The 21,093-nt window shown below is 40.8% G+C and overlaps 1 protein-coding gene across 1 annotated transcript; it reads right to left on the bottom strand.

Moving 5' to 3' along the window:
• Positions 1-1,136: 1,136 nt before the first annotated feature.
• LOC140714220 (elastase-1) lies at positions 1,137-19,839 on the bottom strand. The gene is made up of 6 exons (XM_073025228.1): positions 19,721-19,839; positions 18,414-18,523; positions 10,908-11,002; positions 8,572-8,852; positions 7,573-7,736; positions 1,137-1,718 (listed from the first exon to the last, which is right to left on the bottom strand). Exons 1-6 carry the CDS (start codon positions 19,815-19,817, stop codon positions 1,539-1,541), a joined length of 927 nt encoding a protein of 308 aa, XP_072881329.1. The 5' UTR covers positions 19,818-19,839; the 3' UTR covers positions 1,137-1,538.
• Positions 19,840-21,093: the final 1,254 nt, after the last annotated feature.

Here is a 21,093-nt window from a genome sequence, read left to right as displayed (position 1 = left end):
CAGGGATTAAGGGTCGGCACAACATTGTGGGCCGAAGGGCCTGTACTGTGCTGTACTATTCTACGTTCTATGTTCTATAATTGCCAGAGCTACCAATGTGACTTCAGAGCAAAATAGTGCCAGCATTCACTTTTTCATCAAATATGATAATTTTTCTATTCTGTTTTGGTGTATGTCTTCTGTACTGCGGACATAGAAAATCTCTCATCTCTCAACATCTTGCAATTAAGGCACCCAATGCATTAACAGAAAATGCTGGTGGACGCTATATTGCTGGTTCGACCACTTCTCAGTATTACAGCACCAATTCACTTCACAGTAGATTTTCACTATTTACTGCAGACAAGATGGACCATTGCTTTAAGTGCAGGTTGCCTTTTAAGTAGCTTTCATTATTTATAATGTCAAGCCTAGAGTTAATTTGTGAAACATTTTAACAGGTAAGGTAACATTGTAATGAATATCAGTGAATATATGTTGTTAATTGAGTATCCTTGTGCTTTTCATGAAGTTGAAAGATCAGACAGACATACTTTATTGGTCCCGAGGGAAATTGGGTTTCATTACAGTCGCACCAACCAAGAATAGTGTAGAAATATAGCAATATAAAACCATAAATAATTAAATAATAATAGGTAAATTACGCCAAGTGGAAATAAGTCCAGGACCAGCCTATTGGCTCAGGGTGTCTGACACTCCGAGGGAGGAGTTGTAAAGTTTGATGGCCACAGGCAGGAATGGCTTCCTATGACGCTCAGTGTTGCATCTCGTTGGAATGAGTCTCTGGCTGAATGTACTCCTGTGCCTAACCAGTACATTATGGAGTGGATGGGAGACATTGTCCAAGATGGCATGCAACTTGGACAGCATCCTCTTTTCAGACACCACCATCAGAGAGCCCAGTTCCACCCCCACAACATCACTGGCCTTATGAATAAGTTTGTTGATTCTGTTGGTGTCTGCTACCCTCAGCCTGCTGCCCCAGCACACAACAGCAAACATGATAGCACTGGCCACCACAGACTCGTAGAACAATGTGGATAACAAATATTTAGACTTGCTGCAAAAAGCAACATAAATCAATCATGCTATTAGTGCCCATTAATAACAAACTTTTTGCCACTGAACTTAAAAGGTTTCTTTTAAGGCAAGTTTATTGTGTGTCTTTTATCACATTTACATTGGATCCAAATTGGATCAAGTGCAACACAGTGGCAAAATACTACTGGCTCAGACATTTTAAGAGCTAGTTTAAGATTCTTGAAATTAATTTCAGCTAATAGTTTCTTCTTCCATTTAGTTTCTGTATATTACAGTAATGTCAATGTTTCTAAGCTCTTAATTGATTGTAAAGTGCTTTGACCCAGCTTTCTCTTTCTTTCTGAAGAATGACATTCCACACTCCCTCTTCCTTCAAGCTATCCACAGTTTAAGGAGACAGAAATTTAAAGGCAGTCAATAACTTCCCTTTAAAAGCTTTTATTTTTATGTAAAATATTTCTTTTTCCAGTGAATAAATTTGAGCTGCGAATGGGGCATCAGTCTAAGAAAAAATCCCTTATTTTTGTTTTCTCGATCCAGGGGAAGTATGCAGTGATTCTCGTAAAAACGCTTGGCTTGTTCTCACCAGTGCAGCCAGTAGGTCCAAAGCTCACCACACCATGAACTTCCCATTTACCTGAGCCATTCTGACAGAGAAGGGGGCCACCAGAGTCTCCCTGAAACACAACAAACTGCAGTGAGTCCCAGTACAACACAGTCGTATGCAGTGAATCTCAGAAGTCCACCATTACACAGAGTGAATTCTAGTACACAACATCACAATGGATCTCATTGCCTACCATCACATACAGGAAACCCTGTATTATACCTATTGATGCACCATGATGCATTTTATTAATGAAGTACATGTCTTATCCATGATTTTTAATGGGAGCAGGTACAGCAGTCCTAATGGTCTTGTAGATTCTGCTTCTATTTCTTACGTTTTTACATTCTAGTCATTACAACTAAACATTGTCCTCATACTATTTTAGCATGAGAATCAGAATCAGGTTTAAAATCACTGACATATGTCATGAAATTTGTTAACTTAGTGTCAGCCGTACAATGCAGTACAAGTCTATTACAGTAAGTATAAACATGTATTTTAAATAGTTAAAGATAGTGCAAAAACAAATAATATAAAAAAGTGAGGTTGTGTTCATGGGTTCAATGTCTATTTAGAAATCGGATGGCAGAGGGGAAGAAACTGTTCTTGAATTGCTGAGTGTGTACCTTCAGGCTTCTGTATGTCCTTCCTGACAGTAACAATGAGAAGAGTGGATGCCCTGGGTGATGGGTGTCCTTAGTAATGGACGCTGCCTTTCTGAGGCACCACTCCTTGAACATGTCTTAGACTCTACAGAGGCTAGTACCCAAAATGGAGCTGACTAACTTAACAACTTTCTTTCTTTAGCTTCTTTCAATCCTGTGCAGTAGCCATCTACCCGCGCCCCCCCCCCCCCCATATCAGAGAGTGATGTGGCCAGACAGAATGCTCTTCACAGTACATCTGTAGAAGTTTTTTGAGTGTTTTATGTGACAAACCAAATCTCCTCAAACTTCTAATGAAATATAGCTCCTGCCTTGCCTTCTTCATCATGGTCTGGTACGTAAACATCAATGTCCTTGTATGGAAAAGCCTGTTAAAAAGAGGTGGATACGGCACTGTCCCTCACAGTTAAAGCATGCTCACTACTGAGCACATCTACACAGAGCGCTATCCCAGGAATGCAGCATCCATCATCAAGGACTCCTGCCATCCAGCCCATGCTCTCTTCTCACTGCTCTCATCAGGAAGAAGATGCAGTACAATGATGAGAGCACTGCTGTCATCAGGAAGACCACAAGGTTCTGGAATAGTTATATCCCCTCAATTACCAAGCTCTTGAAACAGAGGGGATAACTTCACTCAACTTCACTTGCTCCATCACTGAACTGTTCCCATAGCCTATGCACTGTCTTTCAAGGAGTTCGTCTCATGTTCTTAATATCTCTTGTTTATTTATTTATTGTTATTATTGTTGTATTTTTAGTTTTCTTTTCTCAGCTCAGACTGGTAAAACCTGAAGTACAGGCGTAGCCAATCACACTCATTTCTCAATTGCTAGGAACTTTTGGACTACTCTAGTGGTGTTTAGTATTGTGGCTTTCTAGAAAAATTTATGTAAACATTGTTGTGTAGGACTAATTATTTAATGCTATTGTGTAGAATGATACCAGTTGTAGATATTACTACTGGGACAATGAGTAACTGTTCATGTTCCATTGTCTTTCAATTTACACTTTTAATTCAGCATATTTATGGTGTTATCACTTATTGATTTCTGTATGTTGTTCTTGCATGTTTATCCTGTATTATTATATCTGGATGGTTATTGTGGACTGTCCTACCTGTAATAACAGACTGGTGGTAATATGATTTGTGGGTCTCTGACTCTAAAACTGGATCAGGTTTGTATTTATAGTAAAGTACGCTGTTGTTTTTGAGTTTGTATTTTAAAGCACAATTTTGGTGAATGATGTTTACCACTTGATGTGCTTGTGTAAGTAATCATATTGTGTTAAAATGCTGCAGGATCCTGTAATGCGCTGGATTATTTCTGGTTTCTCGTGCCATTTCTGTGTCTTTAATTTGTTATGTATTTTTGATTATTATTTGTGTTAACTGCCTGATCCTAAATTGCTGCAAAGAACTCTGTTTCTGGGAAGAGGTCTCTAACTTTGAGCCAGGTGTTTGACGCTTCCTTGTAGACATCTAGTCTCTTCAGACCATGGGGATGTCTTCCATTGGTTCACTTTTTCTTCTATAGTGATAATGTCTTCATTTTTCTGGGTTGTGCTTTTATTTAAGTTTACATGTGTATACTTAACAGAATTGCATATGCCAATGTGGCGTGGTGAATCCTGATTTGGTTGATTGAAACATATCCTTTGAAGATTTATCTGATTGTTGTTTAAAATTTTTATGTCTGTTATTCCTCTTCCTCCTTCTGTCCCAGGCAGATTTAATCTGAATGTGTCTGAATGTACATAGTGTTTTCTAAAAATCTGTCATTTCAGTTCTTATTTTTCTTTGTAAATTTCCCAGATTAGTTTTGGACTAAGATTTTATGCCAAAATCTTTCTTTCTTTCTTTCTTTCTTTCTTTCTTTCTTTCTTTCTTTCTTTCTTTCTTTCTTTATTTATTTATTTATCTATTTATCTATTTATTTATTTATTTATCTATCTATCTATCTATCTATCTATCTATCTATCTATCTATCTATCTATCTATCTATCTATCTATCTATCTATCTATCTATCTATCTATCTATCTATCTATCTTTATTTTTGTATTTGCACAGGTTGTTTTTGCTCATTGCTTGTGGTCCCTCCTGGTGGCTGTGGTCTTTCATTGATTCTATTGTACATCTTGTATTTACTGTGATTGCCTGTAAGAAAATGAACCTCAGTATCATATATGATGACATATATGTACTATAATAATAAATTAACTTTGAACATAATCCACAGCCACCTATGCACCTCTGACTATCTCTAACAGGTACTTCAGAGCACTGAAGCGATATTTACCAACAGTCTCTGCAAAACCTTCTGAGTACAATGGCAGAATAAGCAAACTCTCCCTCTCTTAGGCCAACAAACCCAACAGTGATGCCCTAGTTACATTTAGTCCCTTTCATTGATCGGGCCATGTTTTTGGCTTATCAAACACCACTCTCCAGAAACAGGCACCCTGTTCTGAGCAACACACACAAAATGCTGGAGGAACTCAGCAGGCCAGGCAGCATCCAGGGAAAGAGTACAGTTCACATTTTGGGCCGAAACCCTTCGGCAGGATTGGAAAAAAAAATTTGAGGAGTAGATTTAAAAGGTGGGGGGAGGGGAGAGAGGAAAAATTAGGTGATAGGTGAAACCTGAAGGGGGAGGGGATGAAGTAAAGAGCTGGGAAGTAAATTGGTAAAAGAGACAGAAGGTAGTTGAAGAAAGAGAAAGGAGAGGAGCACCAGAGGAAGGCGATGGGCAGGCAAGGAGATAAGGTGAGAGAGGGAAGAGGAGATGGGAAGTGGTGAAGGAGAGTGGGGTACAGTGCGTTACCAGAAGTTAGAGAAATCAAATGTTCGTGCATCAGTTTGGAGGCTACCCAGACAGAATATAAGATGTTGCTCCTCCAACCTGAGTGTGGTCTCATCACGACAGTGGAGAAGGCCATGGATCGACATGGGACTGAGAATGGAAGTGGAATTAAAATGGGCGACCACTGGGAGATGCTGCTTTTTCAGACAGATGGAGTGCAGGTGCTCAGCGAAGCAGTCTTCCAACCTATGTTGGGTCTCACTGATATACAGGAGGCCACACTGGGAACATTGGACACAGTATATGACCCCAACAGACTCTCAGGTGAAGTGTTTAATATCCTGAATGGTAGTGAGGGAGGAGGTGTAGGGGCAGGTGTAGCACTTGTTCCACTTGCAAGGATAAATGCCAGCAGGGAGATCAGTGGGGAGGGACGAATGGACAAGGGAGTCACTTGGGGAGTGATCCCTGCAGAAAACAGAAAGTGGGGGGGGGGGGGGAGAGGAAGATGTGCTTGGAGGTGGGTTCCTGTTGGAAATGGCAGAAGTTTCAGAGAATTATGTGCTGGATGCAGAGGCTGGTGTGGTAGTAGGAGAGGACAAGAGGAGTCCTATCCCTGATAGAGTGGTGGGAGAATGGAGTGAGAGCAAATGTGTGTGAAATGGAAGAGATGTGGTTGAGGGCAGCTTTGATGGTGGAGGAAGGGAAGCCCCTTTCTTTGAAGAAGGAGGACTTCTCCTTAGCTCTGGAATGAAAAGCCTCATCCTGAGAACAGAGGCGAAAGAATTGAGAGAAGGGGATGGCGCTTTTACAAGTAACACGGTGGGAAGAGGTATAGTCCAGCTGTGAGAATCCATGGGTTTAACAGACATCAGTGGATAGGCTGTCTCCAAAGATAGAGACAGTGAGATTGAGAAAGGGGAGGGAGGTGTTGGAAGTAGACCAGGTAAATTTGAGGGCAGGGTGGAAGTTGGAGGTGAAGTTGATGAAGTCGATGTGTTCACCATGGGTGCAGGAAACAACACCAATGTGGTTGTCGATGTAGCTAAGGAAAAGTGTGGGACTGTCACCAGTGTAGACTTGGCACATAGACTGTTCCACATAGCTGTGGCCCATGTGAGTGCCCATGGCTACACCTTTTGTTTGAAGGAAGTGGGAGGAGCCAAAGGAGAAATTATTTTTTTCTGTTAGGCAGAGGAGAGTGGTGGTGGAGGGGGACTGGTTAGGTCTTGTGTCCAGAAAAAAGTGAAGAGCTTTGAGGCCTTCCTGGTGGGGAATGGAGGTGTAGAGGGACTGGACATCCATAGTAAAAATAAGATAATGGGGGCCAAGGAACCTGAAATTATTGAAAAGATCCAGAGCGTGTGAGGTGTCATGGATGTAGGTAGGAAGGGACTGAATCGGGCGGGGGGGGGGGGGGGGGGGAGGGTTCTGAGTTTGGTCACAGAAAGGGACAGAGGAAAGGGAATAGCTCAGTGCTTTCCTGCAGATACACAACATACCCACAGGTGTGGGTATTCTGGCCTCTGACTGCTCAGAATGACAAGAAGAATTTAATATTCTGTTGAGAGCCTTGTGTCCATTTGTTGGGAGCACACAGTAATTCAGCATAAAAGCAGATAAAATTCACCAACTCCCAAGCTGCCCATCTGCCCACCCTATCAATCACTTCCTACCCTGTCTATATAGAGCAGAATTTGTGGATCCCACATTAATATCAACCATCCCAGAGTGTGCAGAGCTGGAGTTACCCTTGTTCCTGAGGAACTACCTACAAATAAGAAGAGGTCTTATTACATTGCCCAGATGGTAATCAAAGACTGTGGACATACAGATAATACAAAAAGGGTTCCCATGGAATCAGGGCTCATTTTAGACAGAAACAATCTCTGCAAAATATTTTTGTCATAGTCATAGAAAAGTGCAGTAGAGAAACAGGCCCTTCAGCCCATCTAGTCCATCCAAACCATTTAAATTGTCACTCCAGGACCTGCATCGGTACCATATCCCTCCATCCATGTACCTATCCAAACTTCTCTTAAACATTGAAATTGAGCTCATGTGCACCACTTGTGCTGGCAGCTTGTTCCACACTTTCATGACCATCTGAATGAAGAAGTTTCCCCTCATGTTCCCTATAAACTTTTTGCCTTTCACCCTTAACCCATGACCTCTGATTGTAGTTTTACCCTACTCAGTGGAAAAGGCCTGCTTGCATTTACCCTATCTACTGTATACCTTCATAATTTTATATACCTCCCTCAAATCTCCACTCAATTTTCTACACTCCAAGGAATAAAGTCCTAGCCTGTGAAGTGTGTCCTTCATATGAAAGTTCATATTAAATGTACATTTCTGATCTATTTAAAAAAATGATACAAGGATAAAAATGATAGAAGCTGATGAGGGGAATAGGTGCTGTTAACCTTCAACCAGATTCTTTCCAAATACCTGACAAGCAGCAGGAGACCCCTCTGTATCTTTCAAGCCAGCACAAATCATTGTACTACGCACTCGATCCCCCCAGAACTTCTTCATTTTGCAGGTCTGATGATCAATGATTGGCAGTCTGGCTTGGTTCAGCACCTCAGATAAAACGACATTTTTCTTTGGTACTGTAAGGAAAATAGTAAGTCAGACTTGAATGGTCAAATACCACACTACTGCTTATTCCTGGAATGTCAGGAAAAGCTTGTCCCTCATTTCACAGGGTGCTGATGTGGAAATCAATATTTAGCCTTGGTCAGGATGTGGGCTTAAGTCGTCTTGCCTGAGCAGATATTTGAGACCAACATTTTAGAATTATACTTTGCTGCAGAGTCTTCAAATTGAACCCCCAAATTCCTTTTCAGAAGAAAATGGGCAATTAATGGTCAATCCTTTGTCATTATGTTTTGGTTCCCAGTTACTATTTCTGTACAAACTCTATCCATCATTCTGTGGTTGCACAGCCCATCAGCTCATCAAACTGTAAGAAGAATGATTATATTTTAATCATTTTCTTTTTGAATTGTAGAAAAGTAGTTTTATGTTAATAAGTCTTGCAAAGACAAAACTGAAAGATGGAATATTGTCAAATAATGTGAAACCTTTGAAGGACCTCAAAATCAACTTGTAGTGGATGATGTTTCTTCACAGGCAAATTAACTTATGGAAATATTAGAAAGGGAGTGGTGTAACAAACTTCCTCATTACTGTGATAGTGCTACTTTTATTTAGTTCATTTCCCACAAAGCCAGCCACCCCATTCTCTGAAAGAAACAAAATTAACTGGGAAAAATAATTTCATGAATTTCCTTTCCAACACACTGGGCAGATTTTGGAAAACCATGAGGACTTGGGGACTCATTCCCTCCCCTCCCTGTTTTGAATTTGAAGATATGTTTGAGAAGCAGATGAATTGTTTGTTGTTGTCACCCATTCATACAAGTTCTTTAACTCCTGTCTTACCTCTTGTTGCACCCCATCCTGTGGCCCAACATGTTTGACCAGACTGTAGTCGGGTGTCCTTCTTGGGCATACAAGCATATCGGATATAGTTGTTTTGTGAAATGTCCACTGCTGACCTGACCAAGGCAATGTCATTGTCAATTTCACTGTGGTGCGGGTAGTGAAAGCGCTCGTGTCTGTAAATTCTTTTCACACGATAGATCTTCTCCGTTCGTTCTGAATGATTCAGGTTGTGTTTACCAAGTACAATGTGCCAATTAGCTGTGTCCACTGCTTTCCCTCTGGAATGGACAATGGTTTGGGTCAAGAGTTAAATTTCAAAGATCATATGACCATAATAAGACCATAAGATATAGGAGCAGAATTAGGCTATTTGGCCCATTGAGCTTGCTCCGCCATTTCATGGCTGATCCTTTTTTTCCCTCCTCAGCCCTACACCCGGGCCTTCTCCCCATAACCTTTGATGCTGTAGCCAATCAAGAACCTATCAATCTCTGCCATAAATACACCCAACGACCTGGCCTCCACAGATGCCTGTGATAACAAATTTCACAAATTCACCACCCTCTGGCTAAAGAAAAGTATCTGCATCTGTTTTGAATAGATGCCCCTCTATCCTGAGGCTGTGCTTTCGTGTCCTAGACTCCCCCACCAAGGGAAATATCCTTTCCACATCTACTCTGTCTAGGCCTTTCAACGTTCAAAAGGTTTCAATGAGATTCCCCCTCATCCTTCTAAATTCCAGCAAGTACAGGCCCTGAGCCATCAAGCGTACCTCATATGATAACCCTTTCATTCCCAGAATCATCCTTGTAAACCACCTCTGAACACTGTCCAGTACCAGCATCTTTTCTTAGATAAGGAGCACTAAACTGTTCACAGTACTCAAGGTGAGGCCCCACCAGTGTCTTATAAAGCCTCAGCATCACATCCCTGCTTTTAAATTTTAGACCTTTTGAAATGAATGCTAACATTACATTTGCCTTCCTCACCACTGACTCAATCTGCATGCTAACCTTTAGTGTATTCTGCACAAGTATTCCCAAGTCCTTTTGCATCTCAGATTTTTGAATTTTCTCCCCGTTTACAATATAATCTGCACATTTACTTCTTCTACCAAAGTGCATGGCCATGCATTTTCCAACGTTGTATTTCATTTGCCATTTTCTTGCCCATTCTCCTAATCTGTCTAAGTCATTCTGCAGCCTTCCTGTTTCCTCAACACTTCCTGCCCCTCCACCAATCTTCATATAATCTGCAAACCTGGCAACAAAGCCATCTATTCCATCATTTAAATCATTGATATACAGCATAAAAAGAAATGGTCCCAACACTGACCCCTGCAGAACATGACTGGCAGTCAACCAAAAAAGTATCCTTTTATTCCCACTTGCTGCCTCCTACCAATCAGCCAATGCTCTATTCATGCTAGTAACTTTCCTGTAATATCATGGGCTCTTAACTTGGTAAGCAACCTCATGTGTGGCACCTTGTCAAAGGGCTTCTGAAATCCAAATATACACATCCACTGCATCCCCTTTATCTTTATCTACTTGTAAACTCCTCAAAGAGTTCCAACAAGTTCGTCAGACAAGATTTTCCCTTGAGGAAACCATGCTGACTTTGTCTTATCTTGTCCTGTCTCACCAAGTACTCCATAACCTCATCCTTAACAATTGACTCCAACATTTTCCCAACCACTGAGCTCAGGCTAACTGGTCTATAATTTCCTTTCTGCTGCTTACCTCCTTTCTTAAAGAGGACATTTGCAATTTTTCGGTCCTCTGGAACCGCCCCAGAGTCTTGAAAGATCATTACTAATGCTTCCACAATCTCTACCATTACCTCCTCATGTGCATCCATGTCATTTTCCAGCAAGAAATGGGAATTTGTTGTTGCCTGGAAGTGGAACACCTCGTGTCTACACCACCTTCCCTTCTCACTCCCATATGAGGTATGTGTATTATTCTCTCCTTTGTAAGTGGTCCAATCATATCTTTTTTAACCTTTGTGGATCCAAGATACTACATTGGTTTCAGCATCACCCACTTCAGTGCCTCAGTGAAGTCCATGTTTTTTGAGGACTCAAAATCTTGTCCTAGATTCCACTCATCTTAAGAATAAGAGAATTCCCAGGGGAGCTCTTGCTCTGGACGTGCCACTAGCTAAGTGCAAAGCTTAATGTCTTTTTCTATTGCTGGCTTTGTATGGGATAGATTCAAAGATACTAGTGACCAAGATTTTACCTATGCCCTTCTGCCTGACTCAGTGATGCAGGCAAACCTCCCCACCTTTTTTGGAATGTTATTCGTACTTTGCCTCAAACCATTGCTTACTTTTGAAAGCAGTGTGCTGCAGTCAGGATCCAGTGGCTGTGAATAAGTGTTCCTCCGCATATGTGGCTGTGGGACTTACTCCCCCGAGGGCGCATCTAGCAAGAGAGAAGAACTACAGCAAGAAATGATAGCCAGGTAAGTTCTGTTTAATCATGTAATAGTTACCTCACACATGCCAGACAATGACCATCATCAAGAAAGAGCCTAACCTGGGAATGAAAGGGTTAATGTTTGGAGAGCATTTGTTGGCTCTGGACCTGTACTCACTAGAGTTTAGAATGATGAAGGCAGAATCTTACTGAAACCTATGAAATTTTGAAAGGCTTAGGTAGGGTGGTCATAGAGTGGATGTTTCCTACAGTAGGGGAGTCTGGCACTAGAGGGCATGGTTTCAGAATACAGTACAAGGATATCCCCCTTTAGAAAAGAGATGAGAAGGAACTTCTTTAAACAGACAGTGGTAAATCTGTGGAATTCATTGTCACAGATGGCTGTGGAGGCCAATTCTTTGAGTGTATTTAATGTGGAGGTTGATTGGTGCTTCATTAGTAAGGACATCAAAGGTAATGGGGAGAAGGGGTAGGAGAATGAGGTTAAAAGGGATGATACAGTAATCAGCCATGATAGAATGGTGGAGCAGACTCAGTAGGCTAAATCACCTAATTCTGCTCCTATGTCTTATGGTATTATTTTACTTCTGACATTCAGTTGCATTTCTGTAACTAGGACCCCACCGATAACATCCGTGGGAATACCAATGGAATTAACTGTATAATATCACAGCGACAAAAGCAGTTCAGATTTGGAATCACTTCCTCCAAGGCTCTCACTTACAGAATTCTTAAAATCTTTTCATCTCTAGTCACATTTCATTAACAGTTGATTTTTAGAAAGGATAACATGAAATGTCAATGAGGGGAGAGTATTTGATGTAGCATACAAGAATTTTAGCAAGCCGTTTGATGAAAGTCCCACAAAGCAGAAGTAAAAGCCCCTAACAAACAAGAGAAAATCTTCAGATGCTGAAAACCCAAAGCAACTCTCACAAAATGCTGGAGGAACTCAGCAGGCCAGGCAGCATCTATGGAAAAGAGTAAATATTTGTTGTTTCAGGGGGAGATCCTTTATCAGGACTGGAAATGAAGGGGAGAAGTCAGAGTAAAAAGGTGGGGAGGAAGAAGCACACGATGGTAGGTAAAACTGGGAGAGAGAAGAGGCTGAAGCAAAGAGCTGGGAAGTTAATAGGTGAAAGAAATAAAGGGCTGGAGGCAGGGGAATCTGATAGTAGACGGAAGACCATGGAAGACGGAAGGGGAAGGAGCACCAGAGGGAGGTGATGGGCAGGTATGGAGAGAAGGTGAGATAAGCAAACAGGAATGGGGAATGGTGAAGGGGGAGGTGGGCAATTACTGGAAGTTCAAAAAATCAATGGTCATGCCATCAAGTTGGAGGCCACCCAGACGGAATATAAGGTATTCCTCCTTCAACTTGAGTGTGGCCTCATCACTGCAGTAGAGCAGGCCATGGACTGACATATTGGAATAGGAATGGGAAGTGGAATTGAAATGGGTGGCTACACGGAGATCCCAGTTTTTCTGGTGGACAGAGCATAGGTGTTCAGCGAAGCAGTCTCCCAATCTACGTCGGGTCTCACCGATATACAGGAGACCACATTGGCAGCACTGGATACAGTAGATGACCCCAACAGACTCTCAGGAGAAGTGTTGCCTCACCTGGAAGGACTGTTTGGGGCCCTGAATAGTAGTGAAGGAAGAGGTGTAGAAGCAGGTGTGGCACTTGTTCCACTTGCCAGGATAAGTACCAGGAGGGAGATCGGTGGGGAGGGGTGACTGGACAAGGGAGTTGCATAGGGAGTGATCTCTGTGGAAAGTGGGAGGGGGGAAGATGTGCTTGATGGTGGGATCCCATTGCAGATTGTGGAAGTTACAGAGAATTATGTGCTGGATGCATAGGGTGGGAGGTGAGGACAAGAGGAATCCTATCCCTGGTGTGGCGGTGGAAGGATGGAGTGAGAGCAGACGTGCATGAAATGGAGGAGATGCAGGTGAGGGCAGCATTGATGTTGGAGGAAGGGAACCCCCTTTCTTTGAAGAAGGAAGACATCTCATTAGTTCTGGAATGAAAAGCCTCATCCTGAGAGCTGATGTGGTGGAGACAGAGGAATTGAGAGAAAGAGATAGCATTTTTATAAGTGACAGAGTGGAAAGAGATATCGTCGAGATAGCTGTGAGAATAAGTGGGTTTATAAAAGATTTCAGTAGATAGACCGTCGCCAGAGATGGAGACAGAGAGATCGAGAAAGGGGACGGAGGTGTCAGAAATAGACCAAGTAAATTTGAAGGCCGGGTGGAAGTTGGATAAAAGCCCATGATATGAGCAAAGTGGCAGTTTGATTTAAGATTGTCTCAGTGTCAGAAAGCAATTTCTAAAGTTGATGGGAATTTTCCCAAGTGTGGTGGAGTGTCACAAGGTTCAGTACTAGACACCTTGCTTTATTGTACACAGAAATACCTTTACGTGTAAGAGGTGAAATTAAGAAATTTGTTCATGGTACCAAAAGTGGCAGAGTGGTTGAAGTTCTAGCACGTGAGAAAATAGATGGTTTGTTTAAGTTGTTACAAAGTCGCAATTACAATTTTGTCATGGTGTGCACTGGCAACAACTGAACCCAGGTGTAGAGGAACGACAGACTCCCATGTACAGATGGAAGCAAGAATTTATACATAGGAATTCCAACAGAACATGGTTGGCTTGAGCAAGTGATACTGTGAGACCAATCATTCACCAAAACAAGGACCCCGCTATAAGCGCTAATCAGGAATCTGCTTTAAATAATCACAGAACAAGGAGATTGACCGTGCCAGTCAAAATAAACTTGACAGGATTAAACAGAAAGGGCTTAACAACTCTAGTTAAGACAACAATAAACAAATACAGTTACTCTATGGTTAGCCTCACAGGCCTGAAGGACTCATGACAGAATTTAATCTGAAAGAATGTCAGAATGGCAATGGAAGAGTGGGGTTCTGTACAGGAGATGAAAGTGGCATTAACCTGAAGTTCATTTTTGAACCATAGAGACCTGATGGGCCAGATGGTCTCCTTTAGTGCTGTCAATTTCAATAATCTATAATGCACGAGTCAAGAATATGACTGGATACTCTTCACCTCCCTAGATGGATGCGCCATGGAAGAAGATCAACACTACTTGAAACAGAAAGCTTTCCTGATAGGTGTCCTATCCACCACGCTGAGCATTGATTCCCTCCGCTATCTGTACATCATGGCTGCACTATGTACTATTTGCATAATACACTGCTGTTAGGTGACTAAGCTGTTCAGACGGCGTAGCTGTGACATGTACCACAAGTAGCATGTGTATTGAAACCCCACTATGTGCATTACGCTCCATATCACATACCTTACTGACCTGGATATATAATGCTGCCCATTCATTGTCACTATGTCTAAACCTAGAGCTCCTCACCAAACAGCATTGTGGGAATAACATAATAGTTATCACTTACTATCATTTTCTCAAGGTCTATTGGAAAATTATATTAATGGCTGACTTTGTCACCAATGTGCAGAAATTGTTCAGTAAAATAATTTTAAGAAGTAGACTTTATAGACTAGAGCTCAACTTGATCTTTGAAGGATGAGTGGAAATAGAAGAGGTAAAATGAGTTTTCTTTACCTGCTCAGCTAGAAACAGGAGGAATTAAGACTTTCATTTTGATTTCAGGCATGCTTTTTTTAACATGTAAGCAATATAACTACGCTTTTATGGAGTATTTGTTTATTGAGAGTGGGTGTCTAATCATTGTCAAGGATGTGATTTGCCTTCCCACATTTTCATTTAAACTGTAATTAGTAAATAAAAGCCAACTGTGATTAGAATTGCTCCCACTGTAAAAATATACTTATATTTTAACTGGTGGAAAAATAGTAAGTTCAGGTCAAGTTCCCCTCCACATCACTACCAACCCCTTCCCAGATTCTCCACATTCACACTTTCATTCTTGGGAACTCAGACAACAACCAGACAATAAATTGTACCACACCCTCCAGGTAATTGGTGAATTAGTATCATATAGAATTGTGAAAAGAGGTGCTCCCAGGGAGCAATGGTTGCTTGGAATATTTTTGTGGTTTCAGGAGAATATTATTGCTATTACATCCTAACAAGTACAAGAAAAATTTACTTACTATTGTCTTTTCAAGGGTTCTTGTGAGCACAACACCCTTTCTGAGCAATGCTACCCAAATATTGCATCAGGGTTTCAGAAACCAAACGTATGCCTTATCGGTATACAGGTGTCCCCTGTTTTACAAATATTCGCTTTACGCCACTTTGCTTTTACAAAGACCTACATTAGTAGCCTGTTTTCGCATTACAAAGAGGATTTTGCTTTTACAGAAATTTTTCCCATATAAATTAATGGTTCTTCGCTTTACGCTATTTTGGCTTAAGAAAGGTTTCATAGGAACGCTCTACCTTTGTAAAGGGCGGGAGGAACACCTGTATTGTGCAGAGAGTTCTAGGATTGAGTAGAAATAGAGATGGATTCATCCACAGCTAGAAGGAGGTGGTTCATAGAGAGCTGCAGTTTTCTTCATTATGAGTTTATTCTTGTGTAACCAAGCTTGATCTTGAGGTGCAGTAGTATATAAAGCTTCCTGTATGTACTTCCTCTCCCTTTGTGTCATACTCAATAGCTGCTACATAGTTACTCCCAATATATGTCATTTATTGTTACTCTGCAATTCATTCTTGTGATATTTATGAGATTATAAGGTCATCTTAGTATTTAAGATGCAAATGTGATACAGATATTTAAGAGGCTTTTAGATAGACATATGAATCTGCAGGATAGGAAGCATATGGACATTGTGTAGGTAAAGGGATTAATGTAGTTGACATTTGCTACCAATGTAATTAGTTTAGCATAGCATTGTGGGCTGAAGCGCCTATTCCTCTGGTCTACTATTGTATGTTCTATCTCACAGTAAAGAGTTAATTTTGTGCCATTTAGAGGTAAGAGTGCATATTTACATCTTGGACATTTATTGAGAACTGGGATGAAGGCTAGGACCAGAACTACAAGTTTCCAAAAGAATAAAGAAGAAAATTGAGGACCTTTGATAATCAAAGGATGAATCAGCAAGGAGCATGAGAGTTCATTATATTAGGGCACTTGTGTAGTATGGATTGAAGACTGGTCTGTTGAAGCCAGAGAGTGAGAATAAATAGGTCTTTTTCAGGCTTGAAGGATGTAACTAGTGGAGTACCCCAAGGTTCAGTTCTTGGCACTCAGTTAATAATGATTTATATTATATGACCTGGAAGAGGAGAGACATGTTGTGATGAGGATATTGGGACTTTGCAGCAGGATATACACTTGGTGGCTACTTTATTAGGTACACCTCTACACTGCTCATTAATGCAAATATCTAATCAGCCAATAATGTGGCAGCAACTCAATTCACAAAAGCATCTAGACCTGGTCAAAGGGTTCTGCTGTTGTTCAGACAAAACATCAGAATGGGAGAAAAAATGTGATCAAGTGACTTTCACTATGGAATGATTGTTGGTGCCAGATGGGGTGGTTTGAGTATCTCAGAAAAGGCTAATCTCTTGGAATTTTCACACACAAGTGTCTAGAGTTTATAGAGAATGGTGTGAAAAACAAAAAAAAATCCAGTGAGTGGCAGTTTTGTGGGTAAAAATTCCTTGTTAATGAGAGAGGTCAGAGGAGAATGGTCTGACTAGTTCAAGCTGATAGGAAGGTAACAGTAACTCAAATAATCACACATTACTATAGTAATGTGCAGAAGGGCATCACTGTATGCACAATGTGTCAAACCTTGAAGTGGATGGACTATAGCAGCAGAAGATCAGTGGCCATTTTATTATGCTCAGGAGGTTCCAAATAAAGTGATGAATGATCATAGATAGGCTGAGTGAGTAGGTGGAAACCTGACAAATTGAGTATAATGTTTGTCGGGTAACAATCCAAAAGCTGACAATTATCTAAATGGAGAAAGACTGTAGATGAGCAAAGCATGGAGGGATTCAGGGATTCTTACACATGAACAGCAAAAGGTTAACAGGAAGATGCGGCAAGTTTTGAGGAAGGCAAATGGCACATTGGCCTTTATTATAAGAGATTTAAAGTTTAGAAATAGAGAAGTATTTGCAGTACCGGTAATTGTACAAGGTGTTCAAGAGTGGCATTGCAGATAGAGCTGCTTCCTCACAGCTCCAGATACCCAGCCTGAAACCTGAGCTCTGATACTCCATATATTCCATATATTGAGTTTGAACTTCTCCCTGTGCTACTTCAGTTTCCTCCCTACATTATAAAGATGTGCTGGCTGCGAAGCTGATTGATCATTCTAAGTTGTGTCTTGTAGAGTAGAGCTGTTGGAAATAAGTCACAGGGAAAGTAACTGGGGGAGTCGAATTGCTTTGTGGGCTGACATAGACTCAATGGGCTGAATGACCTCCTTCTATGTCATAAAGACATACAGGTGCTGATGAGGCCAGATCTAGAGTATTGTACAAAGCTTTGGTACCCCTAATTAAGAAAGGAAAAACTGATATTTATGACGGCCTAAAAGAGATTAACTAGACTAATTATTGGGAAGAGAAGGTTGCCCTATATGAATAGATAAAAATGTTAGATCTTTATTATTTGTGTTTAGAAGAATGAGGGGAGATCTTGTTGAAATAGATCCTTAAGGAGCATTAAAATGTAGATGTTAAAATGTTTCCCCTCTAATGAGGGGACATGGTTACAAGATAAAGTGCAGTAATTTAAAGCTGTAGTGGGCAGGAATTTCTTCTCACAGAAGACTGAATTCTGCACCCTGGAGTGTTGGGAAGCTAGATTATGGGATATTTAAAGAAGAAGCAGATACATATTTAAAATCTCAGGGGATTGAGGCCTACGGAAAACTGGAATAGAAAGAGGGATAAGGCCCGGGTAAAATCAGCCATAATCACATTGAATGGAGGAGCAGGTTTGAGAAGCCAAGTGGCCTATTCCTGCTCATATTTTCTTATGAGACTGCACAACTTTATTTCATCCATGATTTCGAAGATCAAATCTGCACTCTTTATTCGCTACTTATGTTGCAAGTTTCTCTACAAATTAGTTATTTTTTCATCCATCTAATCCCTGTTTAGACCAATGGTATTTCTTAAGAGAACTAAAGGAAGCTTTCCAAATTATGTAAAATTTTTCTGAGGTGCCTCTTTCTACTAACGGGTACATTGGAAATAGAGGACTACATTCTAATTTGTCATCAACAAAGAAGAATCAAATGCTTTCAAATGCAGAATTTATAACAACTTTTAAAAAGGATTAATACTTGAAAAAAGGAAAATAGGAGAATATTATGGACTGTTGGGGAGCTGACCATTATGACCCCTGTTGCAAAAGATTCCATATCCATCCATCACCATGACTCGTCGTTTACCTGTAGAGAGACCTGCCATGGCCAGGAATGTGGACGTGCTTCATTCCCAGATACAATCCTTCCAGCTACATTTGGCAAGAACTGTGGGATGCCACAGTCCTCTGGCCAGTCTGAAAACCCAATAAATGTAGGTATTAGCAAGGCATCCTCTCAATACATAGACATCTGAAAACACACACTACCACTGTTTTGATCTGTGTAATCTGTGCCAAACTGGAAAGATTGAACAGGCCAGGGCTCTTCTAGATAATGAAAGGCCAAGAAGAGACAGGTGGAAGACTTGGCATTGTGAAATGGTTTGATAGGACGAACAAAGGTAAGAGAATTCTATCTTGGAGGATTCCAAAGCTATGGGCAAAAGTGAAAAGCAGGCACTAATCAATCCAATAGTGAACTTAGAGAGAATGAAGTGTCTAAACTTTGGTAATTATGTTGAACTCAATATCTCATTGAATAGTTGAGATGACTAGACTGGTGACATTAAAGGAGAAGTTGAATGTACATTTGAGAGAAAGAATTAGAAAGTGAATAAGATTGGATAAATAGAGTGTGAGGAAAGACATATGTAAAAGTAAAATCTACATGTACTATATGTACCAATTTGATGTTGACTCGAAGTAATTCTCTGCACAGTAGTATAGCTAGTAGAGTTACTGCCTCACAGCTCCAGCAGCCCAGATTTGATCCTGACTACAAGTGCACTCTGTATGGATTTTGTATGCTCTACCTGTGACCACATTGGTTCCTCTGGATTCTTCCCACATCCTAAAAACAAGGTAGCTTTTACCTTAATTGGCCCCAGTAAATTGTCCCCAGGTGCATTCATGAGTGGTACACTTCGGGGTTGGGAGAGGAGTTGGTGGGAACGTGAGGAACATCAATTGGGTTACAGTAGGATTAGAGTAGAGTAATTGTTTTCTTGTTGGTTGGTATCTCCTCATCATATTCTCCGGTAGCCTACAACATATCCTCTCTCACATATACAACAATTCCTTTTTTTAAAGTTTTTTCTCCACTTTTCTATAGTAACAGGCAAATTATAGCACCCAATTTAAAAACTAACCAGGTTTTCTAAGATGTGTGAAGAAACCAGAACACTTGAAGTAAACCTGTATTGTCACAGGGAGGACAAATAAACTGTCACACAGACATCAGCTGAGGTCAGAATTGAACCAGGGTACTTAGAGCTGTGAAGAAGCTGTAACAAATACATTCAGTACCTGATTACTGATCCACATTAGCATTACTTAGGTTAGAAAATGATTTTCGACCTTTTTTCAATGAGAAGACCATTTCACCGCTCTTACCTAGATATCCAACTTTTTGCTGAAGACCATTCCCAAAATGAAACGCATGACTTATCATTAATACAAGGACAATCAAAGGCACACTCTGATCCAACATGTTCAGCAACCGTCCATCGCATAATTCTAAACATCCCCACCTTTGCTCAATAATTTATATAAGTGCCGAGCACACAGAAACTTTCATGTGACTCCATTGACACCATTGTGCCAGGATTATCCTGTTCTACTTTACAACAACCAAACGTGAAATAGAATGGGCCCAGATATTTCTGTGTGGCCTTTGCACTTGCTTGTCAGCCATTCCTACACTGAATCAGTAGTTTCAGTGATGTGTTGACCGACCATGCACAAACGGCTGGGTCAGTGACTGTGTATTGTATTCGAGAAGGAATTAGACAGATTAGGAGAATAGACAAAGAAGTGGAAGATGGAATATAATGCAGGGAATTGCATGGTCATTCATTTTGGTAGAAGGAATAAAGATGTGAACTATTTGGTAAATGGAGATAAAATTCAAAAGTCAGAGGTGCAGAGTGACTTGGGAATCCTCATGCAGGATTCCTTAAAGGTTAACGTGCAGGTTGAATCAGTGGTATGGGTGGCAATGCAATGTTAGCATTCATTTTAAGAGGACTAGAATATAAGAGCAAGGGTGTGATGCTGAGGCTTTATAAGGCATTGGTCAGACTGCACTTGGAGTATTGTGAGCATTTTTGGGTCCCTTATGTAAGAAAAGATGTGCTGGCATTGGAGAAGGCCCAGAAGAAGTTCATGAAAATGAATCTGGAATGAAACGGTTAACATATAAGAAGTGTTTAATGGCTGTGGGTCTGTACTTGCTAGAGTTTAGAAGAATGAAGGGGGACCTCATTGAAACCTATGGAATATTGAAAGACCTAGATAGGTTGGATGTGGAGAGGATGTTTCCTATAGTGGGAGTCTAGGACCAGAGGCCACACCCTCAGAATAGAGAGACATCCATTTAGAACAGAGATGAGGAGGAATTTCTTTAGGCAGAGGATGGTGAATCTGGCATTCTTTGCCACAGATGGTTGTGGAGGCCAAGTCATTGATTATATTTAAAGTGGAGGGTGATAGATTTTTGATTAGTCAGGGCATTAAAGGTTATGGGAAGAAGGCTGGGATTGAGCAGGATAATAAATCAGAAATGATGGAATGGTGGAGCAGACTCAGTGGGTCGAGTTGCCTAGTACTGCTCTATGTCTTATGGTCTTAAAATATTTCTCTGAAAATGTCAACATGAATTGGAAGCAAAAATTTGTCCCTTTCACAGTTTGAAACACTCACCTGGATTCTAAATTTATCTTGTATCATTTTAAGTGTTCATTTTTGATTTTTGTTTTATTCTTTAA

Source organism: Hemitrygon akajei, chromosome 21, assembly GCF_048418815.1.
Source record: "Hemitrygon akajei chromosome 21, sHemAka1.3, whole genome shotgun sequence".
Taxonomy (NCBI): Eukaryota; Metazoa; Chordata; class Chondrichthyes; order Myliobatiformes; family Dasyatidae; genus Hemitrygon; species Hemitrygon akajei.
This window is presented reverse-complemented; position numbering and strand designations above follow the sequence as displayed.

Bases quoted from the DNA above. Each gene is read 5' to 3' on its own strand.
- LOC140714220 (XM_073025228.1), bottom strand. From the start codon at position 19,817: ATGTTGGATCAGAGTGTGCCTTTGATTGTCCTTGTATTAATGATAAGT. The intron at 8,853-10,907 runs GTAAGCAATGGT...TGTCCATTCCAG, and splicing joins GCAGCACACTGCTTTCAAAA to AGGGAAAGCAGTGGACACAG. The intron at 7,737-8,571 runs GTAAGACAGGAG...TTTTCCTTACAG, and splicing joins AGGATGGGGTGCAACAAGAG to TACCAAAGAAAAATGTCGTT.